Source organism: Cucumis sativus, chromosome 3 (assembly GCF_000004075.3).
Source record: "Cucumis sativus cultivar 9930 chromosome 3, Cucumber_9930_V3, whole genome shotgun sequence".
Classification (NCBI taxonomy): Eukaryota; Viridiplantae; Streptophyta; class Magnoliopsida; order Cucurbitales; family Cucurbitaceae; genus Cucumis; species Cucumis sativus.
The window spans coordinates 9,340,202-9,368,055 of NC_026657.2; the positions used below are offsets into that span (position 1 = coordinate 9,340,202).

General features: G+C 30.4%; 3 protein-coding genes and 1 long non-coding RNA gene across 6 annotated transcripts; 2 read left to right on the forward strand and 2 right to left on the reverse strand.

Moving 5' to 3' along the window:
* Positions 1–2,227: 2,227 nt before the first annotated feature.
* Positions 2,228–3,651, reverse strand: LOC105434828 (transcription factor MYB30). Its single transcript, XM_011652633.2, has 3 exons — positions 3,312–3,651; positions 3,100–3,229; positions 2,228–3,007 (listed from the first exon to the last, which is right to left on the reverse strand). The coding sequence occupies exons 1-3, from the start codon at positions 3,442–3,444 to the stop codon at positions 2,491–2,493; spliced, it is 780 nt and encodes a 259-aa protein (XP_011650935.1). The 5' UTR covers positions 3,445–3,651; the 3' UTR covers positions 2,228–2,490.
* A 5,250-nt stretch (positions 3,652–8,901) lies between these two features.
* On the forward strand, positions 8,902–16,293 carry LOC105434829. Of its 3 annotated transcripts, XR_004215566.1 has the most exons (6): positions 8,902–9,056; positions 12,099–12,383; positions 12,682–12,768; positions 12,868–13,385; positions 13,497–13,570; positions 15,878–16,293. It is a non-coding gene; the product is annotated as an uncharacterized LOC105434829 (long non-coding RNA). The 3 variants fall into 3 exon arrangements; XR_968915.2 differs by lacking the exon at positions 15,878–16,293 and having other exon boundaries at positions 13,497–13,728; XR_968913.2 differs by lacking the exons at positions 12,682–12,768; positions 12,868–13,385; positions 13,497–13,570; positions 15,878–16,293 and having other exon boundaries at positions 12,099–12,559.
* A 792-nt stretch (positions 16,294–17,085) lies between these two features.
* LOC101210072 (phosphoenolpyruvate carboxylase kinase 1) lies at positions 17,086–18,617 on the forward strand. Its single transcript, XM_031883604.1, has 2 exons — positions 17,086–17,987; positions 18,340–18,617. Exons 1-2 carry the CDS (start codon positions 17,201–17,203, stop codon positions 18,393–18,395), a joined length of 843 nt encoding a protein of 280 aa, XP_031739464.1. The 5' UTR covers positions 17,086–17,200; the 3' UTR covers positions 18,396–18,617.
* Positions 18,618–20,785: 2,168 nt separating this feature from the next.
* Positions 20,786–25,180, reverse strand: LOC101209582 (inorganic phosphate transporter 1-4). Its single transcript, XM_004134017.3, has 2 exons — positions 25,048–25,180; positions 20,786–22,680 (listed from the first exon to the last, which is right to left on the reverse strand). The coding sequence occupies exon 2, from the start codon at positions 22,632–22,634 to the stop codon at positions 21,075–21,077; it is 1,560 nt and encodes a 519-aa protein (XP_004134065.1). The 5' UTR covers positions 22,635–22,680; positions 25,048–25,180; the 3' UTR covers positions 20,786–21,074.
* Positions 25,181–27,854: the final 2,674 nt, after the last annotated feature.

Sequence of the window (27,854 nt, forward strand, 5' to 3'; positions counted from 1 at the left end):
TCGATGTTAAGTCATCAATTCACCAGTCAAATCATTTTAAAGCACAAAAATCTACATAATCGAATCTTATAATTTGTTTTTGGTTCACATAGAGGGGAGTTTTTTTTTTTTTTTTTAATTCTAACTAATTATTTCAAATGAGATGAAATCCCTGTTAATTGTAGATTTAAAAACTCACTAGACATGCTTTTACAAAAAGTCTAAAACCCATATAATTTACATATGAAAGTATGGGTATGTTATGTGTTTGAAAGTTAATATTTCAGTGAAGATGGGTGATGGGGTAGTTGTGAAAAATACAAGTATGATAATTAGGGTTTTTTATTTCATTTCATTTTAATTTGAACCTTTAAAACAAGAAGTTGATGTGAATTGTTGTTGCTATTTGCTTAGCTCAATTTGACAACAAACATAATTAGATATCTAACAAGTTTTTTCATTATTTATCCTTTTCTCCCTTACTACCAATAAATTAAAAACAAAATTTTCTTTTTATTATGTGCAATTGTGTCAATTCATTTAACGATGAAGATTAACGAAAAATACTACATAAATCTATCACCGAAATTGAAGATATGGTAACATTTTGGACATTTGGAAGCTATTTGATTGAGAAATAAAAAATAAACATAAAATTTATATCCAACTTGGATTATAACTTTTTATTTATTTTTCTTTCGCTTTTAACTCTTAACTATTTTGTTTTCTTATGTCCTACTAATATTAAAAAAACAAAAGTAGAATTTTCAGAACTAAAATATAATTTTTAGAAGCTTGTTTATTGTGTTTCCCTTAATCATGAAATTGTTTCTTTAATAAGACTAAAGATCATTAATCTTTGAAAAAAAAAAAGTAAAGATAAAATTATTAAAAATGAAAACTAAAAACGAAAATGTTTATGTTATCTATTTTGAGATTCATAGGCCAATGTTTTGGGAAAAGAAAGTAATTAACTTTTAAACATATTTTTAACTTTTAATTTTTAACTACCAATTCAAAGGTCTTTAATATGGGAAAAAATGTATTGTATGAATTAACCACATAAATAGTGTTGGATACATTCCCAACAAAATATTGACCATATGATACGATAACTAAGGTTGTTCATAATTTGATTTGAAGTTAAAACTATATTGAATTACAAAATACAAAAAAAATCACATTCCAAATCAAATGGAATTGCTCATTTGTGTCAAACAAAATCGAAACCAAACTGCTTATGCACAAATAAAACTAAACTGAAACCAAACCGTTTATGCATAAATATTATAATCGAAATTCTTTATAAACACTATACACGAACAAAAGTCCTACAAAGTTACAAACATATATTAAATTAATTTGTACGGTAGTTAAGTACAAAACATTGAAGTTTCAAACATTAAAGTTTGAGAGCTCATCATAATAATTTCTACAAAGTTACATTTATACACCACCCTAAGTTATACTTCTATATTTAATTTTTAAAACAAAGCGGTTCGATTCGATTTTAGAACCGAATTAATGTCTTAAACCGAATCGCATAAGATCGATTTCAATTTAACACAAATACTGAATCGAACAGCATATATTCGATTTTGGTTCGGTTCGGTTTGTCAATTGTTTCAATTTTCAACCACTTTTTTAACCCTCCTAACCCTAAACAAACTTATGAGTATTCTATGGAGAGCCAAATGAATATAGATTCATTTTCATAAATATAAGGGATAGCGGGAAATTTACCAATTATATTCAAAATAATACAATAATATTTTTTAAAATTTGCAAACATATCAAAATTTGTCCAATTTTATCAATTATAGAAGTCTAACACTTATAGACCATATTGCAGATATGATAGACCATACAAGGCTATCGACGATAGTTTTACTATATTTGTAATTTTTTTAAATGTTGTTATATACTTAACTAATTCATAAAATGATCATCAATTACAATTACACTCAATATAACAATCAAAATATGTACGTGTAACAAAATGATTTTTTTTCTCTCTTCCTCTTCTACGTTCTTTTTCCAAAACAAAACCAGTATCAAATCTAAATACCAAATAATCTTGTTGGAAAGAGTTTGGCTATCTAAATCTAAATAAGGAAAGAGTGGGGTTTTTTTATTCTTGGAATGGTTCAATATTTAAGTGTTTTCTTATATATATATTTTTTTAAAAACCCCAATAATATAATAGGATTAGTGCACAAATTAATTGTGTAAGCATGACGCCAACATGAGTGACAAATATTAAAACCCAATTTATCCATTTAGTTTTTCTTTTCCTTAGATTTAATGACATTTCCTTCTTCTTTAAATATAGTTCTGTCATTGACCGAAGACTAAACTAAACAAGATTAAATGAAGTTTCATTTCCTATAATACCCTCATACCCTTATCTAATTTACAATTTACACCAATATCCACTACACACAAACATTCCTAATCCTTCATCTCACCAATTTCTTAGAATTTTTTCAGATTTTTTTCCTTCTCCTAAATTTAAAATGCAGGATCATTTGGCGACCCACCAGCTTTAACGAAAACCCTATACCAAAACTCCATATTATCGTCCATTTTCGTGCCATTGTTGTAATAACACCCAGAATCCATGGCTCTGTACGGTGGTTGGATTTCTTCCTCATCATTCATCTCCGACGACTTGAATAATGACCCATTAAAATTATCTGTCCACGGCTCCTCTGCCCAATGCCCACCACATGTGTGATGAAATGCTTCAAAGATTTCAACGTTTTGTTCGTTCTCGATCTCCTTGTAGCCGGTTGGAGAATCTGTAAATGGTGAATGATCCAGGGAGAAAGATGGGATTTCATAATGGTTAGAGCAATCCAGTTTCTGGGGTTGGGATTTTGGTTCAAAAACGGCAGGATCGGTTGACTTCTTTTTTGCATGAACATGTGTTTGTTTATTCGTTACCCGTTTCTTCAAATGAGTGTGCCAAAAGTTCTTAATTTCATTATCTGTTCGGCCCGGTAACTGCGCTGCAATGGCTGACCACCTACAGGTACCAACACTTGATTCATAAGCTTAAGTCCATAGATTACTGTAATAGTCTAAATTTTAATGGCATTTTCCCGTTTAGATATATACCTATTGCCGAGTTTTTCATGGAGGTGAAGAACGATGTCCTGTTCTTCTAGTGTGAAATTTCCTCTTTTAATATCAGGCCTCAAGTAGTTTATCCATCTAAGTCTGCAACTCTTCCCACATCGCAGAAGGCCTATATAGAGAGAATGAATTAAAACTAAAACAAGATAAATTAGAGATTATTGCCATATGGCTGAATATGATCAAGAACTCACCAGCAAGCTTAGGAAGGGCACGCCAATTGCTATGGCCATGCTTATTGATATAAGCTATCAAAATTTCATCTTCTTCAGTTGTCCATGGCCCTTTTTTGAGTCCCAATTTCTCACAACAAGGAGCTCTCACCATTTTTTATTTTTTTTAAAAAAAAACTCTATCTATAATATGTTACTCTGTTTTGTTTCTTCTTTTTCTTCTTCTTCCCTTCCACAAGACACAAGACAGTATTCTTGTGGAACTTAGCTTCTAAGAATGGGACATATATATATACTTGATCTTTCCAAAAGGAAAAAGTCTTGTGAACTTGAATAGTCCAACTAGGAGAAAAGAAAGGCAGCACCTATTGTATATATTTTAATTCTATTTGAGATTAAACATTTGGAAATTTCAAGGAAGAAGCAAGCAAGAAAGAGCAAGTTTGTGTGAGGAAAAAGAAATGAAGCCTCCCTTTAGACTAGACCATAATTGAATTAATAATAATGCAAATAAATTCAATGGCCAAAAAAGTTAGAAATAGTAATGTATGGCCGGTAAAATAATACGAATAATTGACTAAGTTAGTTAAAAAGTATGTGATTATATTGTATAGTATATGTGACCAAAGTTCTAAGTCAATTTTTATTGGGGAGGATTGTGCATTTTATATTTTAGTAGGTTAATTTAGCAAGGGCTTTGGAAAACATTGTGGGGTTAGAAAAAAAAATTACACATACAAAAATGAGATGATAATTATGAAAATCATTTATTTATTTATATATATATATATATATATATATATATATATATATATATATCCTCTCTAAATTTATAAGAGTTATGAACAAATAAGTTGGGACTGTGGAGTACAAAACGATCCCTACTTAACAGTTTTATTAGAATATTTGTAAAATAAGTTTGAGTAAAGATATGCTTTATAATAATGTCGTTTTAAACTATACTTTCTTGAATAAAATGGTAATCAACTTCTACATATTTAGTACGCCCATGAAACATTATCTGTTATGCTTGCTTCGGTGTCTTGCATGAGACACCAAAAATCTTGTTGGAGTCGAGAAGGTGGCAAAACTTCATGAGTAGGAATATCAAATTGATCAAATTAAAATGTGTACATCATTGACATCTCACACAAATGCAATGTCAATGTGATCATTGATCAACAATAAGACATGTGTGTGACAAATCTTTACATGCATATATGAGTTTTAACATCTTAGTCCACAATCGTTTATTTTTGTTATTGTTTGTTTACTTCCATTATATGCAAAAATAAAATAAAATTAATGTGCCCATCTATGGTATAAAAAACAAACCACAATTGTTAGAATTAAATATAAATTAGATAACCATAACCATAGTCTTAATATATATAAGAAAAGAGAAATAAGGGAAGTATGATAGAATCAAATACAACAATATGATTATTGTACACATTTTATTGTTTTAGTGTTAAATATATTTTTACAAAGAAATGTTAATATCAAAGAAAATGTATACAAAATCTTTTGTTTTGACTGAAGATCAGAAAAATGGCTAAAATGTTAGTATATATTGTTATATTGAATTAAATAACAATAATAATTAAATACTACTTGGAATGTCAAAAACGAAAAACAAAACAATAATAATTAAGTGCTAATTGGAATTTGCTGGCAGAATTTCCCAGTGACCTCTTCAGTCTTCAACTTATTAAAATTAGATGGTCAAATGTTAATTAAAAATATAATCTTTGTATGCATGTATAGATGTATTTTCGTTACTTATACTTGCAATTAACTCTCTTATGCATGATTTTGTTTCTAGGCAATATTTTAAAATCTATATCATTGTTTCAATTTCTTTCAAAATTCTATGCTTTAAACAACATTTTAATTCTTAATTAAATTTTAACAAAAAAAAAATAACAGTTTTTTAAGCATAATTTCAAATTATTTTTTATTTTTGTTAGTTGAAAATTAAACATGTTTTCTCTCCCTTTCATACAATAATTTCCATTTTTAGTAATTATGTGTATATTTTCTTAATTTTCAAGAACTTTAATTTTTAAAATCAAATATTAAAAGTAGATAAGAAAGGAAGATGTATTGACAATCAACTTAATTGATATATTAAGTATAATAATGGATGAGATCATATTTTAACTAATATATTCAAATCCTTTTCAATACAAACGTAACTTAAGACGTGTTCATAATCATTTGATCTTTATTTTTTATTTTTCGAAAATTAAGTTGGTAAATATTGCTTCTATTTATAAATTTAGTTATATATTCTATTATACAACTTCTATTCATATTTTTCAAAAACCACGAGGTCAACTTTTATTTAGAACTAAAAGAAATAATTCTCAAAAGACAGTTGTTTTTTAATTTCCTTTGTAAAAGGTATTGAATTAATTAAGACTTTCGTCCTTATTTTACTTTTTGATAATGAAAATTTACAACAAATATATCCCAAGTTAACTGATTTATATTATATAGATTTTAATTTTGAAAAAGAATATAATGTCAAAGCTGAAGTGGTTAAATAAATTGCTTGTCCAGGTAAAGACAGTGATGGTCAATTCAATACACACGTTTATGAAGTCCAATATAGCATGTAAATAGTTTTAAATTAATTAGGTAAATATAGCACATGAATGATATAGCTACCCCTTTAGATGGATATCAATATGATTCAAATCATTAATAAATCAAAGGTCAAATCTTAGCAGCTTTAATTTTACCATGTGTTCACACCCACCAATATATTATTGAAAGAAACCATTCTGAATTAACCACTTGGTATTTTATAACTCCATGAATATTGTCTTATCTTAATTTTATATCCTAAAAACAAAACCTACATCTTTTAAATAAACCTCAAATATAAACTATTTGGACCATTTTATATATAAATTAACAAATGCATGAGCTGTGTTGTGGAATTACTTCTGATTTACGTTAAATAATGAGTCAAATATTGTAAAAGATGTAAATTTATACATGTGGAGTTATTTTCTAAAGTATCCAAAAAAAATAAATTAAATATTTAGATAGTAAAATTTGAGATTATTACATTTAAATATGAATTGAAAAACACAATCAATTAATTAAGAAAATCTTTAAAAATAGCAAATTTTATAAAATATTTATAACCTATAGCAAATTTGGTGATAGGGATAGAATCCAAAATTTTGTTATAGCTTGTAAATATTTTAATTTATTTTGATATTTTTAAAAATACTCCTTAATTAATCTCATTAACAAACCAAGCTAAAATATTAAGTAAAACATATTAATTATTGGAACATTATCAAATACAGTAAAATAAACAAAAATATTTACAAAGTATAATAAAATTTTGAATTATATTAATAATAGATCATGACATTTTTACAAACTAGTAGAAGGATATCGGTATTTATTATGAGAAATTGCATAGATGACAAATTTAGTATTTTTGACAACTTACTTTAATTATTGGAGCTTTTATAAAAATAGCGAAAAAATTTATGATAATAGATACTATAATTATCCTCGTCATAATAGATTGGATATCCCATTTCCATATTTGGTGTACAAGGCATGAAACGAGACTTTAACTACATTTATATTTTCATGTTTTTTTTAATATAAATCTCTACTTTATTAATGTCATATCTTTTCTATTTACACATTACAATTATTTGTTTCTTTCACACAAATTTGAGTGGCGTACGAATCCAATGTGGATCAATAAATAAGTCTATTTAAAAAAATTACTCAAAGATAAAAATCATTACATTACATCCCATATTCATATGGAAAGTAAAATAGTTTATTCTTTATTTCTGACCATTTTCTTAAGGGGTATTTTAAAATAGAAGAACTAGACAAAGTATTTACAACTTATAAAAAAATTTGAACACAAGCCCAAAACAATATGGTGAAATACCAAAATAGTCCTTGCAACCCTAATTTTTAAAAAATCAACTATGGGATGTTTTTCCCTAGTTGACACCCAAAACACAATTTTTTTCTTTCAAATAATCTCACAAGCGCCAACGTTCTTCTTCTTCAACGATTGAATTTCATCAGGTTCACTCAACTTTGAAGTTGAGATCTCTGGAATTTTTCCCTTCCTTGACGATGCATCTGAATATTGTGTGTAAAAATCACTGCTAGGATAGACCGTTTCTTCTATTAGTGATAGTCTTCTATTACTAATAGTTAGTGATAGTCTTCTATCACTTTAAAAAATATATAAAAGTTTATTTACTAGCTAACATGTTTTAATAAATATTTTTAACAGATAAAACACGCGTTACTACTCATTCAACATGAAAAAAATATTACACAAATTCAATCACTTTGTTTATCTGAAGCCATGAGAAGTCGTTTTGGACATCTTTTAAATGGACAAAATTTCAACCAAATTCTTTAACTACTTGGTACAATCCACATGCAAAATCTAAAACATAGACAGAAAAATAGCATAACTATTCTATATTTCTTTATTTCAATCTATATGCAAAATCTAAAACATAGGTAGAAAGTTAGTACAACCACTCTATCATTGTCTATAAGTGATAGAAGACTATAATTTAGAGAGTATTTCAATCCCCACATGTTGCAAATGCTAAATTGTAGGTAGAAATGTAGCACAACTATTTAATTTAAAGGAAACAAAATCAAATTTCATACCTCTTCTTAGATGCTCTTGTTTGAGTGCTTGACATCTATTGAAAAAATAAATTTAATTAGTATGTATACAAACAAAAGAAGAAGAAGAATGAGAAATGAAACATTGCTTAATTTATGTAGAATGCTAAAGATGAAGAATCAAGGTAGAAAAAGTTTAACCGAAGTAGAAAATAGAGGAAGAATTGAAAAATTGATCAAGTAGAAAAAAGAAGAATAATTGAAAAATTGGAAAGATGTCAGTTTCTTCATCTATTTAGTCACAATATGATTATGTTCTTAATACCAATGCAACATTCGTAGAAAATATACCTCTAATGTCTAACAAATAGTATGTGAATCGACACAACCATTAGATTTTTACACACAATATTCAAATACATCGTCAAGGGAGGGGAAAGTTATAGAGATCTCAACTTCAAACCTATGAGGTATTGTTTAAGGAGTAGAAAAAAGAAAAAGAATGTTAGAGGTTGTGAGATTATTTGAAAGAAAAAATGGGTTTTGGATGCCGATTAGGGAAAAACATATAGTTGATTATATGAAAAATTAGGTTTGCATGAACTGTTTTGGTATTTCATCATATTTTTTATGCTTGAGTTCAAATTTTGGTATGCGGTAAACACTTTTCCCAATTCTTTTTTTCTTTTGAAAAAATCCCCCAATAAGTTTATCTTGAGGAGATTACAAGAATTTGATACACTTTGTTAAAGGTGAGGGTCAATTATTTTGTTCTTTTCGTTTATAGATACTAATTTTGTATGAAACTCAAAGATCGTATAAATTAATGAGGTCCGCTTGAAAATAGAATTGAGAGAGAAAAAAAAAAGTATTGGAAAAATATTTGCTGAGTCATCGCATTTTGGCTTTGCTATTGGCCAGAGAATTTTGAAAGAATAAAAAAGCGAATTCAAAAGTTGTCATTGTAAATTCCCACGTGGCTTTTCCTTTTTCAAGCTATTTTGTTCCTTTCCAATTCATTGGTTTTGCTTCGTCGTTTTCATCTCTTTTCTGTTCTGCATAGTCCAAAACTATCAGTTTCTCCAGCTTTGAGCATTTTCAGCTGCAATGGTTTTCCGAAGGGTAAGATTTGACATGATTAGGTCGATCAATGATTCGTTTCTTCTATACTTAACCTTGCTGTCTACTTTTATTGTTTATTTGGAATCATTTCTGTGGCCGTGCGATGCATTTTAGTATAATCTGGATTTGGGATTTTTCTTTGAGTGTCTAATCTCCCCGTTTCATTTCAAGCATTTTCCCATGATCACAAGAATTTTTACCCAATTTTCTTTATACTCGAGCTACTTGGAGTCCCGGCTTTTGATCATCGTTCGATTTCCAGTTCTAATAGTGAACCCAACCTTCTCTTAGCCTTTTCATTTCGAATCTATTGGATTTCATTTTTTTTTTTTTTTTTGGTTAGTGGTGCTTGTTGAATATATTATTCTGTTTTCTTTTGGATAGTTGGATCGATATCGATTGTGCTGAAAATATTTATTCTATTTCCATACTATATTAGATTGCATTCAGAGCAGGACATTTGGACCCTCACATAAATTCGCCTTTAGCTTGACATAAGCCGTTAGTGAACGAACTTGCTCTTGATCCCCATGCAACATCCAAAAAGAGCACGAGCACAAATCACATTACACCCTTAATCCTTGCCTCTCGATCAAAGATATACTTCTCCATTTCTCCTATCAGTCTAACGATCTGATAGGCTACTCTCCATCTTTCAATAGGTCGAAATTGGGAAATTAGTGGTTGTGATGTAACCGAAAAGATTCCTATACATTTTAAAAGCTGTTTTTGTTGTACAGAATTTATGTGAGGAAAACTAGAGAGTCTTTTGTTAGAGCGATTGTACTATTCCTCCAATTAGCTTTGTAAAGAACAATAAATAAAATCTCCGTCCCTTTGCACAGTGGAGGTAAGCCTTTGGGCTGAACCACTCAAATGTTGGGCTCTTTTTCTTTTTGACTCTCTGCTTTGATTTCTCCTTATGCATTGTTTCTTCTAGTTTTGTTTCTCCTCTTCGTTTGGCTTAGCTTGATTGTTTCGTTTGCAATACTCTGGGAGTCGTTCTTTGCAAGTTGTTTGATTTGAGAAGCTTCGTGGAGATGTAGTTTGTTGCTTTGCAAGTATAAAGTGTGTACAACATTAACACTTTCGATCCACTGATCTGATAGAATTATACTTTGCTTGCGACTCAATCATTTTTTGTTTGATTTAGGAAGTCACCCACATATCACAGTGTCATACGACTATGAGGGTCACCAATTTTGTTTGAATCTTGAGGTGTCCTTTGATACATAGTTAGGTTCTAACCGAGGCTCTAATACCAATTGATTGGACAACAAACCTTCTATAATATTCACAAGGGTGTGAAATTGTCCACTTTGAACATAAGCCCTCATGACCTTACTTTGGTTTCACCCACAAAGTGTTGTACTATTGAAAATAATTATCCTCTCTTGTACACATCTCTCTTTCTAGCTAACTAACACAATCTCTTCTTTAGTGCATTATTGAAGTTGCATAATGAAGAAAGACTTTGCTCTAGTTGTTATCATGCTGTTGCTGGAAGGAAATTCAGTCAGAAGAGGAAAATGTAAAAAGAAAAATGTAACGAAAAAATGAAAGAAGATTTGGTCGAATATGAAATACTTCAGTTGATATTAATTTGAGGAATAAGGAATTCAATTATGCTGCCCATAATGTTTGCCTGACACTTTAAAGATCAGGAGTTTGTTCTTTATGGACTGAGGGGAGATTTAGGGACTGAAATTTGAATCTGTTAGCCATTCATTAGCTGGCAAAGCCACGGCTACAATTTGTGGAAAATTAATATTTTGGGTCATTCAGCTAAAGTTCCGGCTAACGTTTCATCTGGAAAGGTTGTTGCTGTTCATAGCAAAAGTGCATACCTGAGAACTACTGAGAATGATTGTAGTCTTGTAGATATGCTGTTTATGACTTTGATCTTGTGGTCAGAACTGGCGAAAGAGCAAAATCTTTTTCATTGCCTAGTTAGTTATTTTAATTCATTCAAACAGCTGTTTCCTCGTTGGTTCAGTAATTCGACTTAACAGTTTAGTTCTCTTGCCGTTCCTTTATGATTGATCTCAGTTTCAAACCTTTACTGTTTGTAGCATACGAGTTGTGTGCTCACCTGTTAGGGTTCCAATACCGTATCTGCTCAGATTCTGCTTTCGTTTCATATTACTTAACCATTCCAATTTTCATTATATCAAACACCTTTCTTTATGTGTTCAATGTGCACATCAGGTGCTATTTCTAGGTTAGCTAGCATGAATTCAAAGCACAAATGGCTTGTGATATTGATGAACATGGAAACTTTGGGGAGTTGTCACACTCCTGGTGTATTTGGTCCACTTTCTTTCTGATATGGATTCATGAAAAATTGTTGTCCTGCTGTACCATCAAGCTTAATCTGTGTCGTTCTGCCTTTAACAACAGGGATTTTGGAAATTTATGCAAAGGGTGATGTTATACCTATCTTAGATTAGTATCAGTCGCTTGTCCATTCGTTCCAACTAAGTTACCCGATTGGATGTTATAGCACATCTTTGTTTCAGTTCTCATTATCTGCTTTCGTGCAGTACCTAACATCCATACCATGACCGTTGATTCATTACTACCCTTATTCCAATATTTTAGAGCTACATCTGGTTCTACAAACCGTTGGGATTACATGCCAGTTTTTGCTATTCTAGTCTCTGGGAGAGCCTGGAGGACTCATTCAGTCTGTAGTCTTCGACTCTTCACACTTGATTTCTTCTTTTTTTTTTTACTACTAGTAAACACTTTCAATTTTTTATATTTTCATTCTAGATTTCTAGTTATGCAAGCATAAGAAATGAAGTAACGACATGCGGCAGTTTGAAATACTCCTGCTCGAGAATCAAGATAATTAGTTGAGCCTAAAGCTCTATCAGAGAACTCAAAAGCAATCCTTACACAATCTTCACAAAATATGGAAGATAAGTACAGTACAATTAACTAAATGAAATTACAAAATTGCTCTACTATTCCCTACATCAACGCTCTACTCCACTGACTCCAGTTCTTACTGCTTGTAACAAGTAACTCTTTTTGCAGGTCTCCATCTGTATCCAGGATCGCAACATCAAAGAATAGGCTTAAAAGTCAAATGGAGGGAATCCATTACGGGATCCAGGCAACTGACCTAACAGAAGACAGTTTAAACTGAGCTCTACGCTAAGAATTCTTAGAGATCTGTTTTACTACCACATTACTTTGCCTATTAATTCCTGAAACCAAAAATGTTCCAAAATCTCATATATATCTGAATTGAAGGCTGGTTAGGAGCTATTGCAGCTTGCAGTCTAACTCGAGCGTACTGATTACTATGATGCTTCTAAGGTGATGTTGTAAACTTGACTTAAAATACTTGCTCTATTCATAACATGACCAACCAGGTCTTCTCTTCAGGTTGTTGGTTCCTTTTTATTCATTCAATTGGTCTCTAAATATCCTAAAGTCTCCTACTGAGTTCCTAGACATAACTGTTTGGTTTAAAATAAATTTTTTTACTGCTCCAAGCTGTGAGTTAAGTTCCTCCTTATATTCCGTTTACACAAAAAATTACTCTCTATTTTATCTTATCTAATTGAAGGAATACATGCTACGAGTTGTGATTTTTTCCAGTTGTGATAAGCAGATGTTCAAAAACTTGCTCCATCGTGTTGGGATCATGAGGGTGGATGTGACTCCATTGCTGTTGGTTTCTCAATTCTCCAACTCATAAGTAATTCTCTCTCCTCCTTATGGGTTTAGAGATAAATGTCATGTCAATATATTTTTTTAAGGATAATTAGAGTTAGCTGATGAATTAAATTGATACCAGGGAAGCCAACGGAGGGATAAGAAATTAATGATAATAAGAAAATGTTTTAGAGCAAAGGAGAACAACCACTTATCGGTTACAGGACCTTATCAAATATAGATTGTGATATGAAAACCATATGTTTTCTGATACCTCACTGTGAAGCAAGAAAAAGCAAAACTCTGTCAAATGGGGCCCTGTAAACAATAGAAAGAAAGACCCAAAAATACAAACAAACAAACAAATGGCTTCCAATTAGCCATAGATATCAGCTTGGAGTTGGTTAGTGACTTTGTCATGTACCTCACTCGCACCTCACCTTCTCCCCACTATCAAATAAGAAATTTACCTTAGAAATGAGGCTAGCCTTTTGGTTTCTCCAAAAGCCAATTCTAAAAAAGAAAAAGGCTTAAACAGCAACCTCTTGTTTGAGAGAATCATGTGGACCCTTAAGACTTTTTGTTGTGGGCTATCTATTTCAAAACGATTGAGGAGAAAATGAAGGAAAAATCTTCGGACTATGGCTGAAATGCAGTCAGGTATGTTATCAAAGTTTTAGGTATGCATGTGCAATAAATGTAAAACAAAACGTACCCGTGGGAGGTACCTTTTGTTTAATGGATTATGGCCAATTATGAAATCTTGTGCAGGTCCACACAAGAATGACAAAAATTGGGAGGAGACAAGAATGACAAAAATTGGTAGGGGAAGAAAAATAAATGAGGTGAGAGCTATAGAACCGAAAAGGATGGATTATAGAGAGAATATATATAAATATATAAACCAGTACGAAAAATAATTGAAATAGTCGTAAATATAGAGATGAGATTTAAAGTATTATCAGAAATAACAATAATTTGAAAAATTGCAAACCTAACAAAATTTATCATAATAGATAGACAATGTTTTAAATATTGAATTAGATAGACATGGAAGTATATTGTTAATAGACTTTGCTATATTTCCACCCTAAAACGGTCATCAACCACTAACTATTCAAATTAATTTATTGATTTTGTTGAAAGTTTTAACTGTTGACTGACCTTACTCTTGGTTTTCTTCGGGAAAGTCTTCGTGAGTTCGTTTAGTATATGGAGAAATACTTGGGTCAAGAAGAAGAAATTAGTTTAGCTTTCCTCAAATAATAATAATATTTTGATTATATAGTTATTCTTACTTTATTTGAAAGTTATAAAATTTAGAAAATTACTTTCATACCCCTGAAATTTTGAACAACAGAATTATTATTTTTTAAAAGATTTTAAAACCTATCTTTTTATTTTATTTTTGTGAATATTTGAGATTGTACCTTAATCTTAAGATTTTTAAAAACGTATTTAAAACATTACTAAAATGATTTTATATTATTATTTTAAATAATTATGACATTTTAAGTGAGCAAAATAATTTTAGAGAAAAACTATTGTTTTAAGAGGTTTTTTTTTAAAAAAAAAAATAATAAAATATTTATTCTCCATGTAAAAAAGGATGAAATTACGAAAATCATCAATTTTGCTACTTTTGATAATTCTATTTTTTAACATTTATTTTGAACATTTTAATGGTCAAATTACTGTTTAGAATAATAAGGAAAAATTTTATTTCACAGATCTCGTTAATTTATTTAAAAAGATTTAAAGACTAAAAGTATATACTATGACTAGAAAGACGCACTGTGAAAATTGATGAACTAAAAATGCATCTTTTCTTTTTAAAAATTGTGACCAAAAGATTATATTTTTAAAAAAATTGAGGACGAAACACACGTTATCCAAAATTGAAGACAAGTAGATAATTGTTCTTAAAATATATTTCATGTTTCTCCACTTTATTCCTTAATTAATATCCCTCCAAACTCCCAACTCTCAAGTCCCAATCATATTCTTGTTAATTAAGAAAAAGTAAAAAGCTGCTTCCAATTTTGTCAGTATTCTCAGATCAGAATCAAATATCTTGTTCCACAACTTCGAGATTATTGTTATTGTTGATATACCTATTGTTATTTTCATTGGATCATATCTTGGTTGTTATTTTGATTGGATCATATCTCAAGATATGGTCTTTGAAATGTAACCTAATTAATTTTGTGTGTGATAGATCAAAAATTAAGTCATTCAATTAAAAGTTTTTGGTAGCATATAAAAAGTTTGATAAAAAATCGACCGATCAATCAATTGTTGATTTTTACTCCTCCATGATCGATATCTGTTTAGTAAAAAAAAAATTATTTTGATTGTGTGAATGTAATAAAGAAATTTTGGATTTCTTTGTGTAGTACTTATTTTGAGAATGAGTGAAGTTTTAAACATTAAACTTTTCAGAGAGTATGCTAATAAACTCTCAAAATTTTCTTTTGGTTTCTCAATTCTTGTAAGGTTGGTTGTTGTTTGTTTCTCTTAATTTTGTGAGTTACTCCAACAAGTTATCTCATTTGTTTGGCTTTTCGTGTCCTAAACTCTAATTCCCCTTCTTTTGATTCGATACTTTTCTCCCTTGACTATTGTGTTTAGCTTAAATCCATTTTGCCTTCTTAATAATATGATTCTTTTCTTTCAAAAGAAAATGTCTACGATGGTATAACTTAATTCTGTCCTATAATATTTCATCAAAATTAGTAAAACTCAATAGATATTATTTATTTAAAAATTAGATATTCATACGAAAAAAAATCAATACAATATTAAAAACAATACAATATATAACAATCTTTAGTTCAACTTTTCGATTATTTAATTTTAAAAATAAATCAATTTTAAAAAAATTAAAATATTTAACATCACCCAAAATAACATTTGAAACACTAATCTTTCGAAAATTTTAACATCAATATTCTTTTAAAAAATATACATGTTTTTAGTCTATTCAAACACACCTTGTTTGATGGTGAATGATCCAAGAAAAGGAAAGTTTTTTGGGGAGTGATGTGGAATGAGATTCAAAAGATATTTTGCAATCAATATAAATACTTATATATATAATTTAATTAATAATATTATTTAGATAATGTAAATTGTAAATTGCAATAATATAGGTTTTCAAGAAAAAGGGAACACGTTGATGATGGAACGCGGGACTCACCGGCATGACCAACACGCGTTCCTGTTTTCCTTCATAACGCAGTTTCTCCCCTCTTCCATAAACGACAACCTTTTTAACAAGAATATGGAAACGACGTGTCGTCCGGAATCAGTGGACCATTTCTTTTTTGGAAAGTTTCATCTGCTTACAAAACTAATAAAATTTATCCCATAAATGTTCCAAATGCAACCAAAACTAGTTTACAATCATATAATTGTGGAGATATTTGGAAGGTCGGATGTTTTAATAATAAAAATTTCTCTTTTTACGGATAATATTTAAAATGAAAAGAAGTTTAGTTCAACAATAACCGTATGTATAACTTTTAAGATAGGTGATATTTTAATTGTCGATTTGTATTTTGGTTGAGATCGTGTATTAAGTGTATTTATTTGCATTAAGGATGCATGTTGAAATTTTTGTACTGCCTTTTTAAGTACATGAGTTTGGTCAAAATTGAATGCTCATTATAGACTGTGTAACATAGTTGTTGATATTAGATGATGAGTTAATTGAACATAATTTTCCGATAGCTAAAACAATTATGAGAATTAAAAAATTGTATATATTTGCTTAAATTTAATACTGAAACTCTAGGAATAAAAAACAATAATTGCCTAAATTTAGATATTGAGTAAAAAACAATAATTTCTGTAGATTTAAATTTCAGGCGTATTTTCTTTTTCACTTTGTTTAATTCTTTAAACAATTAATTTTAATAATATCTACAATTTTACATCAAATTTAAATTATTTAAAGTGCCAAATGTGTAGATTGAAAATAACAATTAAAAGACATAAATTTTATTTGAAATATCTAAACTGGAAATTCGAAATTAGTAAAAAAAAGAAAAGAAAAAAGTATGAAAGTGAGGTATTTAAAATCGTTTTTTTTTCCCTTTGAATTAGAAAAAATATAAATTGAAAAAGAACGGAACGGAAGAAAGCGTCGTTGAAGGACACGGAAAGGGCAACGGAGAACAGAGAGGAAGGGTAATGTGGTAATTTAAAGGATGAAGGAGTCTGTTTCCTATTCAACGGCTAAAAGTATCTAAGAGTACGGGTTTTGTGATTGACCAACGTGGCGGACTCTCATTGGGTAGTTACAAAAACGAATATTCCATTTCAACATTCCGAAAAAAATGAATTCCTCCTCACTTCACGTTTTTTACTTTCTTCCATAAATATTCAACCAAACCAAACGCTTTCTAATTAGGTTCCGTACAGTTCCACACTCGAAAACCAAAAAGAGAGGAAAGCAAAAGAAAAACAGAGTAATGAGCGACGGATTTAAGAGAGACTATCAAGTAATTGAAGAGCTTGGCCGGGGAAGATTTGGTACCGTTTTCCGATGTATTTCTAAATCTTGCGGTGGAAACTACGCCGTCAAAATCATCGACAAGCGTCGGATCTCGGCCGGTGATTCACTCGACGCGGAATGTCTTGTTAACGAGACGAAGATTCTTCATCTCCTTTACCCTCACCCTCACATTCTCGCGTTGCATAATCTCTACGAAGACGAATCTCACCTTCATATGGTTCTTGATCTTTGTTCTTCTTCCGATCTCCACCGTCGAATCACACTTCAGGTTTTTTCCGAAGCTGAGGCGGCTAGGATTATGTCACAACTGATGCACGCGGTGGCTCATTGTCACCGTCACGGCGTTGCGCATCGTGATATTAAACCAGACAATATTCTGTTCGACGAGTGGGATTCGGTGAAATTGGCGGATTTCGGATCGACGGAAATGTTTAAGCAGGGAGAAGAGTCGATGAGCGGTGTCGTCGGAACGCCGTACTACGTAGCGCCAGAAGTTCTAGCCGGAAAAGACTACGGCGAAAAGGTTGACGTCTGGAGCGCCGGCGTGGTTTTGTATGTTATGTTAGCTGGTTTTCCTCCGTTTCATGGTGAATCGGTTGTTGAGATCTTTCACGCGGTGTTACGAGCGAATTTGAGATTTCCGTCCAGAGTTTTCCATTCTGTATCTCCCTCGGCAAAAGACTTGCTTCGTAAAATGCTATGTAAAGACGTTTCCAGAAGAATTTCCGCGGAACAAGTCCTCAGTGAGTATATAGCTATTTCCCTTCAATTATCTCTAAATATTTCCCTTTTCGCCGTCTTTTATCAATCTTCCACTGAACACCATTCTTCTTCATCTCGAAAAATCAAACCCTCTTCAAAAAAAAAAAAAAAAAAACACGAAACCCCTAATTTGTGCCCTGAAACAGAATTAATTCCTTTAAACCACCCCAAATCTTTGAGATCTTATCAATGTATTCGATTCAAATACACTACGCAAACAAATCCAAGCCTTAATTTAGTTTGATTTGATATATATATATATATAATATTATGTAGCATTATATTATTTTCTTCCGCTTAGTAATTCTTCCGTTTTTTGTTTGGCGGAATCAGGACATCCATGGATAACAAGGTACGCAGAAAACATGGGAGAAACGGAAGTAGGGTGAAATTTTGCAATAATTGAAGGAAGAAAAGAAGAGAATATATTATGATTGAGCCTCATCTTCTTCCATTTTCTTTTTTGTATAGAGGGTTTCGACAGTTGTAATTATAATGAGGGTATTATGATATATAAAGCAGTTTAATTAGTGAAAGAGTTTGTATAAACTGTTTCAAACTTCTCCGTTGATTTCTATATGCAAATGGGTGGCCAGAGTTTTATGTCCATATATGCTTTCTACTCTTTCTCCTGCCTTCTCGATATCAAAAGGTAAACATAAGAGAGGATTTCATATTTTATTTGTTGAAATGAGTTTTAATTTAATGAAATCTACCACTAATTGCTCTTCAATATGAAATTAATTAATAAACATTTATTAATTGCACTGATCAAACAACACATTTATTAGTTGAATTTGATTTGTAGATGTTAATATTATAGTTTAATGAAATTTAGAGACTTCAATACTAAATTAAATTGACGGTTGAAATTAAGTACCTTTGTCTACTCTACAAATTTTTTAATTATATTTGTACTATCAAAAATTAATTATAGTTTTTTAACTATACTCATTTGATAACTCTTACATAAAAAGTATAAAATTTGAAGCACTGACCTACTAGTTCTTTATGATTATTATTTTTTAATTTTGATTTGTGTGTTTTCAAGAAAGTGAAATTTGAAATATTTAAAGTTTTCTTACTCAGCAAACAAAATAATTAAAAAATATATATATGTGTGTATAATAAAGTGAGAAATTGTGTTAAAAGGAAAAAGAGGGAAAAAAAAGTGAAACCCAATAATTGAGGAAACGGTAAAACGGAAAAGCAGCCGGGAGACGGGGATCCCAAAAACGGAAAATCAGGAAAGAGTTCCGTTCTCTTATTGATAAGAACGGTGTCGTATTCCGTACCACACCGTAGATTGTTTGTCCTTTTCACTTTTGGTGTTTCTTCCACAAATTTAAATATCTATTAATTCTTACTTTTATTCGTTCTTTTTCTCTTTAAACATTGGTTTCCATTTTCAAATTGGTAACAATTCGGTACTTATTGTAAAAGAAATTGATCAAACTTAATTGTTGTTGATTTTGATTGCGTAACCAATTAGCCTTTATTTAATTTATAAACAAACTTCACATTTAATCAATTCTTAGTTGCAATTCAATTGTATTATTTTTGTGGATTGTAATCTCATCTACCCAAAAAAAATGAATTATAATATTTCATAAAAAGGTTAAGAAGAATCTACCACAACAAATCATACTTAAACAATTTAGTGAGATGCTACCACCTATAAAATATTGATTTTTTTTTCTAAATATCTTCCTAGGTAAGAATTTTTATTAAATGTATCTTTCCAACAAAGCCAAATCAATACAAACTACTTTAAGTATGAGAATTAAATTGATAATTGACTACCCATTTAAATATTAGACTAAATTATTACCCACTAAAATTCCAATACTTATTTGGTTGCTTTCATTGCTGTTTTGGGACCATTGTTTTTTTCTTCTTAAGTTGAGAACAAATTTATTGATAAAAACTAACCACCATATCATATTGAAAATGGTTACAGAAATATAAAACTCCATATATGCTTCAAAATGCGTCATTTTAATACGATATTAGAGACAAAGATTATGACTAGATTAGTTTGTCTGCACTTCTATTCTTTTAAATGTAATTAAAAAAGCACCTTTCCTGTCTATGAAGAGTTGCGAATATCATTTTCATCCACATCAAAATTGTTTAACAGCTAAAATGAATACAATTCACCTTATATAATGCTCTTATGTTGTCAAGTTTAATGTTGAAATTTCAATTCTCTCTCTTCACATATTGTAAAATAAACAAAAAGACAAACCTAACTCAACTAATAATAGTTTAAAAGATAAAACAAGAATGAGTTGAGCAACAAATTGATGGTCCATTTGGATTGAGTTAAGAAGAAAATATTTTTTTAATTCATTTTTATTTAAACACTTTTTCAAATAAAACACTCAAAAGTTATAATGACTTGTTTTTTTGACTTTTCATGAAAAAAAGTAGCATCCCAACCTAAAGATGGAGAGGATGGAGATAAATAAATATACTAAGCTTTCTTTCTAAAGCCTTGTCTAGATATATATGGACTAAATATAGAAGCCCAAGTCTACAAGACCTTAAAAGAAAGGCCCAACTACAGAAACAAAGTTTCAAACCCTAGATCAAGTACCACTAGGATTATTAGATCTTTCATTAGTAAATATGTTATAATAAGAATAATAATAATAATACTTTCAACTAAAAACTTAACTATTATCTTGGAAAGAAAATGAACACAATTTTCAAAAACTAAAAAAAAGATGATAATCAAAGATGAAAATTGCATTCACCCTTCCCTCTTTCACTGTTGTTCACAAACAACAACTAGACAATTAACATATAATCTCCTCCTCATCTCATGGTAATTTTTATAACAACAAAACCCAAAGTATAGATAAAAATCCCTGTAAAAATATTTACTAAAAGAAAACCATCAAATTCAAAATACAAGTCTCTGTGTTATTTGCCACTACATCATCTCTTCACCCAATACACAATCAGCTGAATATTCTAATTCTAATCTCACCATACAAAAGACACAACAACACATAAAATTTTTCTACATAAAAAAGAAAAGGAGGAAATGCATAAACAAATTCTCAAACAGGCACAGTTCTTGACTCTATTGTGCTCTGAGCCTCATCATCTCTACCTTCACCGGACATTTCTTCCAAAGACTTCCCCTTGGATTCAGGAACTAACAAAGTGAAGAACATCCCAAGAGCATTCACAACCCCTAGAATTATCAATGTCTTCTTCACTCCAAACCCTTTCTCCGCATACTGAAATCCGAATGCCCCAACGATTGCCCCTGCTTTTCCCGATGCAGCTGATATTCCGTGGCACGTCGACCGGAGTCTTGCTGGAAATATCTCTGCCGGAACCACGAAAGTCGTCGCATTTGGCCCGAAATTCGCGAAGAAGAACGTTAGTGAATACATTACAACAAAACCGATTCTGTTGGCTTCCAATGTCCAATGATGGTAAGGAATGGCCAATGCGAACATGAACACCGTCATGAAGAAAAATCCCATCAATTGAATTGCAAATCGTCCCATTCTGTCGATTAGCGCTACGGTGAACCAATACCCTGGAACTGTACTACATAATGCGATGAGAGTTTGCGCTCTAGCTATTCTGAAAACTTCTTCAATGGCGTTCATTGTCTTTGCCGGAGGAAGCCAACCGATGGCAGTGAAAATGTCTTTCTGAAAGAGATTTTGACTGTAAAATGCTATGTCCAACAAAAACCAAGTAGAGGTAGTCCCCAACAAATGTAACCCATGTCGACGGAGAAAACTCATTGTGAACAACCCAAAATCGTTCTTCGATTTTCCCTCGTCAATCTTTTCCTGCTCCGATTCCAATTCCACCTGCAAAACTTTAGACATGTCGGCTGCTGCTTGTTTTGCATTTTTAGCAACCAAGGCGGTATAACGAGCAGTTTCCGGCATTTTCATTCGCCAATAATAAGTAAGAAGAGCCGGAAAAGCACCAAAAATCACAATAATTCGCCACACATAATCCGCCTGTGGGACAGTAGAGGCGGTGGGATTTTCCTGATACGAGGGAGCTGGGTATTTAGCATCAAACGCAGAGGAGACAATAATTGCAACCACCCCACCAGCCAAAATCCCAAACCCCTGCATTGCAAACACAGCAGCAATGAAAGCCCCTCGCGTTCTTTTATTGGCATATTCGGACATGATGGTGGCGGAAAGTGGGTAATCGCCACCGATGCCAAACCCAAGCCAGAATCGGAAAAAACAGAGAGTGGCCACCACAGACGTTGGGGTGCTGCTGAAAGACAAGCCTGAAGCTACAGAGCAAATGACCATAAGCATAAGCGTCATTCCGTAGACTCGTTTGCGGCCCATTTTGTCACCGAGCCATCCGAAGAAGAGTTGGCCAGAGAGGGTTCCGCAGAAAGCGACGCCGTTTATAGCAGCGGCTATGTTTGAAGGCAATTCACCGGGCTTGTCTGAGCCTTCTTTGTGAAAGTAAATTCGACCCAAAAGTTTAGTAACGAGAGATACGCAAAAGAGATCATAGGCATCGGTGAAAAACCCCATTCCGGCTATTACAATGGCTGTGAAGTGATACCATTGTGTTTTGGCTACATCAAGTGCATTCAATACTTGTAGTTGCTCTCTTGCCATGCTTTATTTCAGTTTCTTCTAACTTTCTCTTCTCACAACTTTTCCCCTTGAATTCAACAAAACAATCAAGAAATTAGTGAAGTGTCTAAATACAGGTTGTTATGCGGTTTATATGTATTCTTTTTCTTTGTGATTGAGGGTAAGCATACAGAATTGCACCTAACTATTATTCATATTATTAACAACCTTAATTTGTTTTAACTATTAGACTAGATGAGGTTGTAGGAATAGGCTACACTAAATTAATAAATGAGAGCATTACTTCTTTTCCCAATCATATAAACATAGACTTAATAAAACGTCAAAACAAAAAGTAAATGGTAGAAGTAGATTTTGAAGAAAATTTTAAAAATTTAAAAAGTTACCCCTTAGACCTGCAAACAAAATAACTAAATCTAATAATAGGGGAGAGCATTCAAAAAAAAAAAAAAAAACACTGACAAAATACAGTAATGATATCACCTAACTATAATTACTTTGGTAAAAAAATTGAATTTGTTTTAAATATGTGAGTAGATTAGATTATAGTAATGGACTACACCCAAGTAATACATTGTAGGGATTGTTTTTTCTTTTTCCATCGTAATAATTAAACCAAAATCTCAAGTACCTTTTTTTTTTTCTCTATAAAAGAAAAAGTCAAAAGAGGCTAACAAATTTATACTAAGAATATGGCCTTAAAAAAGGAGTAATGCTCGTACATCCTCGTTAAACCTACTTACTCCAAAAGATCAAACTCAAACCAATCTAATTACAAAGGAAAACATCCGTAGAACACATGGAAACATTACATGCATCACATCATACATCAAAATTCATTATTTGGAAAAAGAGAGGTTGGAAAAGTATTGGATGTGGACAACATTTTTTTTAATACGATCAAAAAACCAAGATTCATGTAACAGAAAATCGAGAAAAATGGGGCAACAGCTTACATCAATTTAACTGAATACAACATTTTTCCGCCTAACTTCGAGCACAAAAATTGATGGTATGTATTACATTTTATTAACCAAGATATAAAATAATAATATAAAAAAATTCAAGGTGCTATTAGTAGGGATATTGAATTAAAATGATTTTTCTTTTCTTTATTATTTTTTAAATTTCTGTAGGTGTGAAAATAAAACATTTTATGCATTTTTAATATTATTGTGTATATATGATTAGACCAAAAAGTTGAATAGTTATTTTGGAAGAAAAGATTTAGGGTGATGTGGATGCGTAAAAGTGGCTGTAGTTGGAGTTTCCGTGTGAAATCTGACGTGTGGACTTCCAAAAAGGTGTTAGGGACCCACCTTAGAAGGAAATAAACGACGACACCCTAAGAATTTTAAAATATAAAAGAAAAGAAAAAGAAGATTCCTATTTAAAAATTTTGTATTTAAAAAAAAAAAAAAATAGAGGAAAACTCATATCAAAATTCTTAACGATACTGATCTTTAGAAGAATCCTTGACAACAGATTAAACAATTTTTCCATCAATTTCATTGATTGGTTGTTTAAACTATAAGATTGGAAAAAAGGACGATTTTATACGTCATGATTCATTAATATAATTAATAATATACATAAAAGCTAAGCCAACTCACTTTTTTTCTTTTTTCTTTTTTTAAAAAATATATACATCTGTACAACTAATTAAGAGATATTCAAGGGTTTCTTGTTTGTTTGATCCTATCTTCCTTCGGTAGTTTCATCTTTTGATATTTTTACTTATTCTCAAATTATAACATTTTAGATTACATTTTATACACAATAGATAATAAGATACAATATTATTTAGAAGTTTATATTAAAATCATTTGATTTTTTATTATTGACTTTTGAAGAATAGTTAGGTTGGGTGGTTTATAAGGTTTAACTAATACCCCTCGTACTAAATAGGATTAAATTAATAATAATAAGAATAAAGTTAATACGAGAACCTTCTAAAGCTATAAAAATTGGTGAACTAAAAAAATATGATTTGAAAACATTATTTAAATGTAAAGACTAAAAAAGTACAAATACACATAATTGAAATATATTTACCAAAAAGTTTAGAAACAAAAAAAGCCTTTCCCCTGAGTTTGGGAAAAGGAAGAGTCCTGGGAGGGCGGGACCTACTCTCACAAACTTTTAGATTTTTTTAAAAAAAATAAATATAAAAATCGTAAACCATATGGAAACATCAAATTACATTGGGGGATCGATCAATGACGATCTTATATTCGTAAAGAAATCCGCAAGAAAATAGAGAACAGAAGAACTAATAAATTGGCATTAACGCCAACAAGTTTCATCAACAGAAATGAAATATCAGAATAGGATGATGACAACAAAATGAAAAGAAAATATAATGATCAAAGAAACACAGAGAGAGTGAAATTTAAAATATTTCCATATACGTGTAGGCAATGGTGGTAAATACCTAGAGGCGTCAAGATCCAATCATAGGAGCACAGCGATCTCAACTATTTTGTGGTTGCACCGGAAAATGGGAGCGGAGGAGGAGGATGAGGATGAGGAAGAGGAGAGGGAGGGGCTATGGAGAGAAATGGGGGAGGAGGTGATTGGGATATTTAAGAAGGTTGGGAACACCATCCATCTCACGTGCATGGAATCTGAGTTAGGGCATATAGCACCGAATATTCCATTTTGATCCCTCTTTTTTGTGCCGATTTGCCGTTTTGATCACACTAACACTAAATTTCTCAATTAACTGCTTCTTGTTTCAATCCACCTTTTATTTCTCTTTTTTCTCTACTTTTGACTTACATGGCTTCCTTCCATCCCAACTTAATATATATATTAATTATACTTGTGAGTATCCGGACCAATTTATATTAGTATCACCAACGCATGCTTCTACGTCGAAATCCAACACCAACATTTATATTAAAACTCAATTTTTCAACCAACATTTTACCTATTACTAAAACTTTACTTAAAGATGAGTCAAGCTCTACTCAATTTTTTCAAATCTTATACAAACTTCTTTTATTTTCTCTCATAATCTTATTTATAAAATCTTGCTTCCAAATCTTAGGTTAAATTTATGTTTATACTAATTTTCAAATTGGTTTATGGATTATCTCAATGAATTTATTATTAGTAATATTTATGATTTTTAATTTTTGAAAAAAAAAATAGGATTTGAAAAAATGACGTAAATCTTCCATCCTACTTCACCATGCTTCCTCCAATAAATATAGATAGTCTTGGTCTTGGAGATGAGTTGAAAAGGTCTATGGTAATCTCAATACTTATTTAATCAACTTTTAGAAAAAAGGTTTACTTGGGAAACCTCAAGTTTAGAAAGGGTTATTTCCAACCATTTTTCACGACTAATTTTTTGTTTCAATTAATATATATATATTAGATAGCTCAAAATTTCAAAATCTCCAAAAACTTTAATTATTTGTTTCCTATAAATACTTTTATGAATATATATGTGTGTGTGTTAGATGGTTGTATTTGTTTAGTATGTACAATGTCTTTATGACTATTATTTATACAACTTATTTTTATGCTGTTATTAGTCATTCCAACCATTCCTCTCGACTCTATTATAATATGGAATGAGAGGTTGCATTTTGTAATTTTGCTTCTTCTATATATGTCAAATTTCTGTATCCTACCAACTTCTATTAAGGTTGAATTTAAAAGAGCAAGAGACTTTAATGTGTTAGAAATAAATTATAATTAGTCCAAAACTCAAGATTGGATGTAATGCTCGATGATCAATTACAAGTACTACAACAATTTATTATTATTATTATTATTACTATTCTCAACTTAGTTTAATTAATCGGTTATAGCATGTATGTGATTCATCAAATGTTTAGAGATTCAAACTTATCTCTTCTCACTTGTTGAATGAGAAAATGAGTGAGAATAAATGAACTTTGAAATATTTGAACTTTTATTTTATAAATTTCATTAATCTTCATCATTTACACTTATTTTTAAAAAATAAATTATAATTATTTTGGGCCTTACTTATGTTTATTAATAATTTGTCAACTTATTAAGTTATCAATGATATTATGCTTCACAAAATGTCAAAATGATTACTTTTAAAAAACTAATCACTTAAATACCATAATACCACAATTAACATGTTTGAAAGAGTTTCAAACGTTCAAAACTAATTTCTTATTTGTATAGCATTTTAAATGTCTTACCTTTGCAATGATTTTTTAACCAATGTATATATGGTAGCCATTTGAATGCAAAGATAGTTAAAAAAAATGTAATTAGTATATATAACATGCTTAGTAATGAATTAGTTTGTTGTTGAAGAAAAAATATGGCTCAAAAGAAAAAATTATTTGACATGAACGTATGAAGAAGGTTGAAAATAGAAAACTAAAAACTAAAATTTTAAAATTTTAAAAAATAGTTTTATTTTACCTCTACATTTGTACTATAGCTTGATAGGTTCTTTCAATAATCATGAAGTAATTGCTTAAATAAAATAAAAAAATCTTCAATAATGTGATAATTTCAATTGCTAACTTGATAAGATTTTAATAATTCATAAAGGAATTATTTGTTATATATATAAGAATAGTATAGAGTACACATTTAATATAAGATGGGTAAGCAACAACGAAACATGTCATAAGGAAAAAATATATAACTAATTTATAAACAAATAACTTCATAATGAACGCACCATTTTTCTCATTTTATATATTTGCTATTTAGGCATAGGAGACATTAAAAAATAGTATGGGCGACGTCTTAGCTCCAATTATTAAACAAACTTAAAATGGGAAAGAGTTGACCCAAAAATTTCAACGAGAAAAATTGATTGTGACTTTATATAAATATTGAATTCTTTCCACTTTTTTTTTCTTAAAAATTATATTTATGTAAATATTTGCATGCTTGGAATCTTAAACAAGTGATTGAATCCATAAAAATTACAAAAGTCATCTCTAAATTTACTAACTTTTAAAATCAGAAATTAAGCTTTTAAACTTATCCACTGAACTATAAATTGATTAACTTTAAAAAAGAATTATCAAATGAAGTGAACCTAAGAAAGAGATGTAAAGAAAGTATTCATATTAGATCTAAAACCAAATACTTATCTTATACATGATCAAACATTAATTATTTGAAAAACCCTATCCAATAATGAATCCAACCACATCAAATAAAACATTATCATCTTAACAAAGTTTACAACCTCAACCAATGAAAGAGTGGATTTCCAAGTCTAGGCGA